The 10,289-nt window shown below is 34.4% G+C and overlaps 1 protein-coding gene across 1 annotated transcript; it reads right to left on the bottom strand.

Moving 5' to 3' along the window:
* Positions 1 to 1,259: 1,259 nt before the first annotated feature.
* Positions 1,260 to 8,633, bottom strand: LOC136808258 (N-alpha-acetyltransferase 15, NatA auxiliary subunit-like). Its single transcript, XM_067064799.1, has 16 exons — positions 8,527 to 8,633; positions 8,101 to 8,185; positions 7,636 to 7,898; positions 6,878 to 7,024; positions 6,509 to 6,653; positions 6,215 to 6,343; positions 5,999 to 6,094; positions 5,692 to 5,798; positions 5,308 to 5,380; positions 4,679 to 4,998; positions 4,142 to 4,420; positions 3,839 to 3,989; positions 3,303 to 3,593; positions 2,539 to 2,685; positions 2,161 to 2,255; positions 1,260 to 1,750 (listed from the first exon to the last, which is right to left on the bottom strand). Exons 1-16 carry the CDS (start codon positions 8,575 to 8,577, stop codon positions 1,529 to 1,531), a joined length of 2,601 nt encoding a protein of 866 aa, XP_066920900.1. The 5' UTR covers positions 8,578 to 8,633; the 3' UTR covers positions 1,260 to 1,528.
* Between the last annotated feature and the right edge of the window lie 1,656 nt (positions 8,634 to 10,289).

Here is a 10,289-nt window from a genome sequence, read left to right as displayed (position 1 = left end):
TGTAAATTTATGCAAATTTTGGTTACCACAAATTTGAGGTAACTCTCGGACGAGAATTTCATACACGATACGCATCCCCTACCTTTAAACGGGGAAAACTTCGTCGGGGAAAATATTCGTCACTTGTCCAAAATTTCGTCACTTTTCCCCGACGAAGTTTTCCCCGATAAGGTATAACAAAATAAATTCTGGGGATTCGCGCAGCCTACCACCCCCCCCCCCGGTCCCAGCAGCCACGAAAAGTCGAAAACCTAGGCTTCCTTGTTAGTAACCCTAGAGAAATCTTTCTTTTTAATTTTTTAGTCGACTAGAATTTTTGTTTCAAAGAAAATGATAGGGTCGCAAATCCACAAAATTTCTACTTCACCTTGACTATTCTTTTTTGCGTAATCACTTCCCCCGTGGGATATTCAAAAAAGTTTGATGCATTTGATATAATGAAACTGTTTTATTTATGGTCAGGTACAGAAATATTGCGTGAGAAATATTAAAACAAAGAATTCGTGACACAATGACAAAAAGTGAGTTTTGTATTTAATTCTTTTAGCTGGACTATTTTCTCTCTAATAATTGGATTTTCAAAAAAGACATTCTACAAAATTCAATAAATCTTCTACCTTATACATTTCAAGGTTGAAATACACACATTGCTGCTAACACTTTTTGCAAGGTTAAACCAAGGAGCTTGGTTAAACCCTGCAACAAGTTCTATACAGGATTGTACAAAGTGTCAAGAGAAAGATTTCGATCGAGAAGTTCCTTTTTCATTTGCTAGAAATCCTTATTCTTGCAAATATTGACAGACATACAATCTCTGTGAATCATTCTTCAAAGACCAATAAATTTTCCAGATAAGAAAAGGATTCGAACTAAAGAGAGTCTATTCTTCATCTAATAAACCTGAATAATGAAAGAATCGTACTCTTAAAGAACCAGAGGACTATTTCCAGCGACTTAAGCTCTAAATTTTTTTTCGAAGCAGTGTGGCTTCAGCTGGACAAGGGACTTTTAAATAATAATGAGAGAAAGAAAAAGAACTACTTTGAAAAAAAGAGAAATAAAAAAGGTAAGAAAATCTCAGAGCTTTCGATTGATCGAGTCTTGACAATATCAGTTTTTGTGACTTGAAAACGCGTACACTTTTCAATTTTATTCATTTCTATCTTAATTGTGAAAGAACATTTCCAAGATTTCTCAAAAAAGAAGGTAAGGAAACTGTTATTAGCCTGACAGATAGAAAATGTAAAATTTCTTTAAAATTTAAACTTAAAAATCTGTCTTTTTTCATGTTCTTTAACGCTTTTAACCATCACAGTTTCATGGGTTAGAATATGGGATTATTGAGTTATTGTTCTGATTCATTCATACAAAATATCTACCATATTGAAGCCATTATTCAGATGACATTCTTATGTTCTTTTTGAAAGCCACAAGAAAATCGCCAAGTGGAGGTTCGAGAAAACCACTGCATCGCAACGAAATTGATAATGCACAAAGTCAGAAAAAATGACTCATTCCATAAGAACTTTCAACCATTCGCTTGTGTCATCGTGCTTGCAATTTCTTGCATCGGAGGTTTCGTATCTTGAGCATCAGACGTCGTTTCATCCGTAATACCGTTACGTTCCGCCAATTTGAAGAGATCAGCGTACTTAAAACGTTTCGCGCATTTTACTCGATAACTTTCGATGTCATCTGACGTGGCTCCGAAATCACCGTTTTGGAAGCCTTTGTATACATTGATGCATTCCTATATGAAGTGAAGTACTTTTATCGTATTGCGTAAATATTAACTATAACACTAACAATGCTTTCATCTAATCGTAAAAGGGTCCAGCAGATATCCGAGTAAAATATACAGTCTCCGGTAAGTGGATTTTATTCTGGCTAAAAATGCTTCAACTGGTCATTAGTGGCCGCGTTGAAGCATTCTAGACGAGTCAAACTTTTCCCGTGACTGTTTCGACCTTTTGTGATATGAATAAAGTGGATATTCGCGTGTCTGTTATGTGAATAATTTCATAATTTAAACGAATCCCTGACTAAAAGCGAAAAACCATTACAAAATACTATATGGAATGATTCAAATCTCGACGAGCATGATTTTATATTCAAATGCAAATGATCTAGAGTTAATTGGTGTTTGAAATGTTAGCATACCTGAAGTGTGAGATCTTCATAGTCGCCCTCTAGATCGAGTAATGCTAAGGCGTTCGATTTGTACTTCTTGTCAATGTTGTACAAACTTTTGCTCACTAAAAAAAGAAAAGATTGCTGTTGAGTTTACATTTTTGGCTTTTCTTGATAATTGTGAAGTTAAAGAGGGTCAGATGGTAAATTCGCCAGATGGCGTAGTATACCCACTCATTTTCAACGAAAAATAGGAGGGCATTCTGCTCTTCTTTAATTTTGATTGAAATAGAAGAAAATAAAAAGCAACCTAACTGCTAGTTTACCAGTGAAGGGATATTACCCTTGGCGCAACATCCTTTACTAGAAAATATTCATAACAGCACCTAATCCAGATAAATTGGTTACCTGCAACTCGAGCAAGGAAAGAGTTTCGGTTACGGTCGAGGAATTGGTTAGTGTATGATTGTAAGTCATCTTCTTTGACGATTTGTTTTATCTCTCGGTCGAGGACAGTGTTCACAGTTGCGTTGTAGTTATCGCGCTCGCTCCGTACTAAATGAAAGGAAGTAGGCCTAAATTATGACTTACAAAAATAAAACATAACAGTAGCTTATTGATTGTTCTTAGTTTTTTCAATAAATCTAATCAAATTTTTTAACCGATTTTACTTGTTCCATAGCAAAGATGATGTTTAAATAGAACGAAAAAAAAGAATTTGGCGAAATGATTTTATTTTGAAATAGTATCAAGCCAGTTTCTACAATATTAAAAGTCAATGAAGTATAAACCCGAAGGACTAGAAGCAAATCTCATAGGCAGGATTTGAAGCCACTAAATTCTTCTTAAGTTACGTGGCCTTGAGCGACCCGTGTGGTTTTTATACAAATTCCAGATTGAAAGTAAATTTTTCCAAAAGATTTCAAAAAATATACCACTCGAAAATAAAAAAAACATTAAATTCAAGCTGTCGTCAAAAATACGGCGTTTATTCTGAGGCTTCACTTTTTCTTGCCTGAGAAAGATTAAAGATTCACTTCTACCTCTTCGGGCTTATACTTCATTGTTAAAAAGCTAAGTTAGCCTGTAATTCCAAGAAAAAACGCTGGACAGACTCAAAGGAAAATTATATCGCAGACCTCACTATGACGAAAAATAATTTGTATATGTACCTCTCAACAAAAAGCGTACGATACATTCGTGAAGTCGAGGATCGGTAGGGTTACAGTTGAAAGCACGTTTGATAGATTGCAACATTAGCAACGGTTTCCCTTTGCGGTAGTAAATCTCGAATGCCATCAGGTGGGTTTCGATCCTTTCCTTCGCTAATGTTTGAAGTGGTACGAGAAATTTGATTGCTTCATCTAATGGTTTAGTGCATTTCACGAGTTCTTTTGGGTAGATCTTTGGCTTGCCTTCTTCTTTCTTGTTTTCAGGTTCTTTGGTCTCTTTGGCTTCGACAGCTGAGAGAATTGAAGGTAATTAATTAGTGGATCACCCAGTTCTTAACCTCGCTGAATAAGAAAACCTGATAAAGAGGTTTAATGTTTATTCAACTGTATAAAAAGCTATTTTGAGTGCTTACAAGACAATTTATTTTAAGCTTGGCCTAAGTTTATAAGCTCGCGTTAGAAAAATCGTTGCAAAACAGGCTAAACTGGCTTATGAAGGTCAGAAAAATAACCAAAGAAAGAAAATGCTGAGCAACCTTTCTTTTCTTCTTCAAGTTGTTGTTTCTTCTGAGCTCTCCTTTGTTTACTTTTCAATTTCTTGAATTCTTTTTCGGACATTTGCTCTTTGTTCATCTGGTCTGCGTCGTCCATTGAGAGAGATGGCTTGTCGTGAAGTGCTAAGTAGCACTGAAGTAAAGGAATTTTTGAAGATTGATTGCTTTTTAAATCAAATGATTGAACAAGGTAAACAAAAAATTCAAAAAGTAAATTAAAAATACAGTGTAAGAAAATCATAGATTGGGTTATTAAGGCAAAGATTTTTCAAATTAAGTGTTTACCTCGATGGCAAGCTTGGCAGCTTTAAAGTAGAAAGCGTGACTCCTGATCACATCCTCAAGCTGTAACAATCGGATATAGGCACAAAGTGTCACTTTTCTCATGCAGTATGTGTGGAAATCAAACTGATCTTCTACAATTTCAGAAAAATTGCGCTCGATCTGGTGACATTTACGAAGAGCTTCACCAATTTCTCCTTTACGTTGATGGGCAGACGCACATTCGATACCGAACCACATACATTGCATCGAGTCCAAGTCATCATCAGGCAAAATACCCTCCTAAATTAAAATCAATTCCAAATACGTCAAGAAATCTCGGAATTTCATTATTTGCTAAAAAGAAACTCGAGTGGCGTTAAAACAGTCAATCGATGGCTGTCTGCTGAAGGGTATTTGCAGCTGGTGATTGTTTGAGTGTTAGTGAAAGTCAAAAGTGTATTTTCGTTGATATTTACATACTATTATGCTTATAGCTTTAGTTTAAACTTAAATCACGATTATCTCAAAATATTAAATGTTAAAAAAGTTGATACAAACCTTAGTGAACAAACCACAAGTTTCAATAGCTTTCTTCACTTCATTGCAACGTAGTAGATATTTGGCGCATTTAGAGTTCACATAACGGTCTGCGGTGTCCAGACTCCTCCCTTCGTCCATCCATTTAGCAGCTTCTTGATTGCAACCGGCGTGTTTGTAGATCTTAGCTTTCACCATATAACCTTCAATCAGCGTTGGCGTGTGATCAAGTACAAGGTTGATGTACTCTAAGGCTTTGTCAATGTTTCGAAAATGGTCAAAATGTTGTGCTAAGTAGAAGTTTGTCCATAGTAAGACTGTTGGATCTTGAGTAACATCGTCTGAGATGAAATAAGATTGAGCATTAAGACTTTATGTACATTTTGATAAATGCTTTACTGAAACCTTTAAACTGACCATGCGATAATCTAATTGTCTATACACCGATAACTCTGTCGTGTCGAGAGCGCAGGATTAGCAGTGTCTGGTAAGGGTGGTAATTTTCCTATCCTAGGGTAGGTATAGGGCCCATTCCGGATGATTCGGAGGGTTCACTTCTCACTTCTCTTCTCTTAATTCATGATTGTCGTTGAAAATAATTATTTAATGTCTCGAGTTTTTTAATGGAGAGCCTACAGAACCTTACTTACCTTTTTTATCAAACTTTTGATCCGATTCAAGAGCCGAGGAGTACCCAAGAACAAGGTCTTCAACTATTTTAGCCTGAAATTCAAAATCAACAACATTATAACTTCCATTGCGCGAATCCTTCAAATATTAGAATTCTGATTAACAATCGGTCTCCGTCGAATAGTCTCTACACAAAAGAAAATAATTCAAACAAATTAGACTTCCAGTTCAAGTTTAATGAGCCAGAGTCGAACATATGAATTATGTATTACAAGATTCCGGTGAGTTTATAAGCATACCAAAGATTTTCAATTCTGTTACACGAATTTCTTCGTCAAGTTTATATACTGTCAAGATATGTCATCGCACTATTACACACTGTAAATAGGCAGTTCTGTTCTTACCTTTTCTTTATCTTGATATAAAGATCGTAAGCTGGTGAATAGGGGTGGAACACCTTTCTTTAGTGCAACACGCAGATACTCGTCAACCAGACTACGGAACAAGTCACCTATGAATGAAAGAGGTTTTTATTGGACTCCAAAACTTTTGATTGAGGCCAAACCAGTTCTGTATGACTTAAAATCTTTATCAAAAAGGAAGGCAAAACAACCCATTTTGTTTAGCAAAACCAACTTAGTATACTTTTTCTTTTTTAACAAGTTTCGTTGGAATAAATGATGCAGACATAAGTTAGAGATAACACGATACCTTTGATAAAGTTCAGTGGTAAACGTTTAGGTGTTTCACTTTTAGGGTATTTCTTTCGATATATTGTATAAATCTCCATCCTGGAGGCATCATTCACTAAAAAGAAAGCACTATGTAAAACAAAATAATTCTTCAGACTAAACCAAGATAATTCTTTGCAATGTAAAGTCTTGTAATTTTCAATGAATTTTCAAAAGAAAAATTTATGTAACATACATCTTCCTTGTGCTTTCATGCACTTTTCGACACCTTCATAATAGGCGTTGTTTTCAGGATTTCGTTTGATCAGTTCTCGGTATATTGACTCTGCTTCGTCGTTCTTGTTCAATTTCAGAAATTGTAAAGCTGAAGTAAAAATGAAAAGATGAATTTCACAGCAGAACATTATAAGTTGAAGCCTGACAACAGTATTATTTTAGTTAAACTAATCATTCACTCTAGGTGTGGTGATCCTGAGAAATACGGAATTTTAGGAATATTCAAAAGCTTGAAACCTAAGTATAAAATTACCTTTGATTTCTTGTACTTTGAGTTTGTCAGTCATCACACTTTCATATTTGTCAAAGTGATCAATCGATTCTTGATCTTTGTTTTGGTTTCGTAAAATTAAGTTCTGGTACAACAGCATTTCTGTATGTTCAATGTCAACTTTAGGCTAAAAGAGTACAACAAAAACATTTGAAGCAAGAAAAACAAGTAAAAAAACAACTTTTAAATTTGAAAAATTCTTGAATAAGAGGGCAAGAAAGCAAAAATGCTTTGTTACTGTTATATGATCGTCCTAAACACAAGTCTTTTGCATGGTAAGACTCAAAGACATGTATGAATGTATTACTTTCTAATAAATGTATTGTTTTAAAAGTAATGACAACATGATACCTGGTTATCTTGAAAAAGTGTCTTCCTGAATTCTTCCATGACAGTAAAAGCCATATCATATTGACCAAGTAAATAATAAGATATTGAATAACCAATCCAAGACTGTCTTTGAGCTGGTCGAACTTTCAGTAGCTGATACCTTGTATCCTGAAAGTGAAAGCGATGGAGGAGCGAGGTTTTAACATAATTTGAATGCCCCTCAACATTAACAATTGCTACCCTCTAGATTATTACCTCTGGAGATTTAATCCCAAGGAGAGTCGTTCCTCAAAAATACCTGTGCCATGCGTTATCTTCATTTGAAAAGACTTGTATTTTTTTAATGATGCAAAGCGCAAAATACATAGTGCCTACTAAGGTGCATACAGCTTTCAGGTCCATCCTAAAATCTAGGTAACCCCTACAAATATAAGATTGATAAGTGGTTCCAGTAGTAGACAGACATTTTGGTACTTTTGTCAATAAACTGAAATAAATGGTTGACTCCCTGATATATTTTCCAAGGATATCAGAGAAGATGGTATCAAGGCTTAAATTGGTTTTAAATAAAGACATAGTAAATAACACAGCTAGCTTTTCTAATTCTTGCTACCATTTGTAGAAGATCTGCTCACCCCCAGGATCCAATAATAGGTATTTTGGTATCTCCAGAGGCGAAGGGTACACCTGAACCTATTGAAAATTTTAGATATAGCCCCAGGGTAGGGGAGAGCAGGAGCTATGATTGAAATTGATTTGTTTAGAAGGATTCAACTTACCCTGAATCCTTCAAGGTCTCTCATTTGTACTTGTAAAAGTGATAAATCTCTCAAAATCTGTAAATTGTCTTTATCCCATTTCAATGCATTACGATAGCATTTGATGGCTTCATCATATTTGTGGTCAGCACGTTGAAGCAACCCATACACATGCCAACACACATGACTACGCAAATCATTTTTCAGTCCACGCTTAACATAATCATAAGCCTCATCTTTCTTACCAAGGTAATTCAGTGTCAGGCCTTTCATGGCCAAAGTTTCTGAAAACAGAAAAATCCACTAGAAGAAAAAGCCTTAATATTGTGAGTATCAATCTCAGTGAATTCTTAAAGACAAAAAACAATTAGAAGGGTAAGAGGGTTTTATGACAGTGCTGGGACCTGCTGGGACCTTATATTTCTACAAGAACCTGGAACTCTATAGAACGATATGAATTTTGGTAAACTGGATTATGTAGCTTACCTCCATGCTCTGAAAATTTGGGATTGGAAAGGATCTGCTTGCAGAATTTAAGTCCATTTTTATATTGCTTTTGTTCATAACATTTCTAAATTCAAAAGAAAAGAGAATTATTAACATAAAATTGTTTTTGCATTATCTTAAAAATGGATTTTTTGTTTGAGCTAATTTTCACAGCTTTAGGTATCTTCTTCAAAAACTAGCTCTGCAAAAAATATATTTTTAACAAAAATCTGTAGATCTTAATCTTAGGAAGATTGTAGAATATTGACAAGATGTAGGTATCAGCCGCAAGATTAAATTTCTCGAAAAAAACACCTCTACAAATCACACATACCATCATAAAAATATCATATCTCTGCAAAAATTAGTTTTGTTGAACGTTACAATGGATTTGTCATTAAGATTTTAAAGAAAACATTTCCTTACCAAAATCCGCTTGAAGAGAGTATTTTCTTTAGGTGGAAGTTGGGTTGGCATCTTTGGTTTTAAATTTTATTCCATTTGACTAAAGTCTTATTTTCTTCACTAGTAGAAAAAATAAAAAAATTATCATTCACCCTTCAAGTTTTCTCCTAATTTCTTTTGAGGAAGCTGAACTACTTTTATCTTCAAGATCTACATACAACAGGGGGGGGGTCGGTATTAAAATTTCAGACATCATGACCTTTAGTGACGTGGTGGTATTACAAAAAAGCCTAAAAGCATTTTAGTACCATGTGTACTAAAATCCCAAATTAGGTGGGGTCTTCAAGAAATTTAAGAAACATTTTAGTACATGAGTACTAAAAACCACCAAATTTTAGGAAATTTAACTATTGACTGAGCATTTTAGGCAAAATGAAAAAATAAAAACTCTATATAAGATTTAAATACGTCCCTGTGTCAAAAATTAAGCAAAAATTTTGTCCCCGGTGGTAAAATACCCTTGAATTTCAGCCCCACTGGGAAATTGACTTTGATTTCTTCCACCTCAAAATTCCATGTTTAAAAATTGCACTCCAAAACCATATCCCCACTGGGTTTTTAACCTTGGAACAATAGAATTTCAATCCCCATTAGCATTTCAATAGGAAATTTTATCTCAACTGAGGAAAAAGGTTCCTCTGGGGCTGTGAAACACCCATGTTTCAATTTAATTGTTCTGCTTTCATATACTATGGAATAAAAAATGCTTTTGAAGTTGAATGCTTTGTTTTTTTGTAAAGAACCGTGGATAACTGGATAGAAAAGAAATTGCAAGCTGTAAATTAGAGGTGAAAAAATAACTTACAATATAAAAGTAGAAGCAGAGCAAAAGTGTCTTGACTGTTTATGAGTCTTTATCTAGAATAGATAGAGATAGATCAGGTTCATTGACAGCTTAAATAACCAGAGTTGGCATTTTGTTGAAAGTCCAAAGACCCGCATTCTTCGAACCAAATTCCAAAATAAATTTTATTACATGTGTACTAAAATTCCTTTTTCAAAAATTAGGTGGGGGTATGTCAAAAATTGTCAAAAAACCTTGTGGTACTCATATATGTCTTGGATTTTAGTACCAACCCCCCCCTGCATACAAGTGTTACTTGTAGAAATTTCCACAGGTAAAATAGAAGATGATAAACCTGAGATTATAATGGAATGAGACAGCTCACAAAATTTTCGCTGCATGCTTGATTGGTACTAGTATGTTGAGGAATTTGTATTGTGGTTGGCTCAAGGAATTTTACTGAGAACAAACAGATCTAAAATTCACACAAAATTTTATTGATGTCCAAAAAAGTTCAATATGATCTCATTTGGTTACCTTGTACCAAGTCCAATATATAAAATTCCTGGGGAGTACAATTAATCACTCAACAAATCAAAATTTCACCACCAAAGTTTGGAATACAATTAATCACACTCCTTTATTAAGAAAATTTCAAGTACTAAAAGTGTTACATATCACTCCTATCATGCACCTGTAAATCCAAGGTTTAGGAGTGCAATCCATCACACGCCTGAAACTTTGATATGATAAAGCCGCTAGTTTGATCAATGTGTAACCATAGTATAAGATTACTGAATAAACGAAAATATGAAGCAACAACCGGACGTTTGTGTTTAAAGATTATAAAAGCCTTTTCTTTTAATTCTTAACTTTAAAAACAAAAATAACAAAACCACTTAAAAACCCTCAAAATTAGGAATAAATAATTTTTTTGATT

The sequence above is a fragment of the Clytia hemisphaerica genome, unplaced genomic scaffold (genome assembly GCF_902728285.1).
Source record: "Clytia hemisphaerica strain Z4C2 unplaced genomic scaffold, Clytia hemisphaerica genome assembly, whole genome shotgun sequence".
Classification (NCBI taxonomy): Eukaryota; Metazoa; Cnidaria; class Hydrozoa; order Leptothecata; family Clytiidae; genus Clytia; species Clytia hemisphaerica.
Note: the sequence above shows the minus strand (reverse complement) of the source record. Positions and strands in the feature narration are given on the sequence as shown.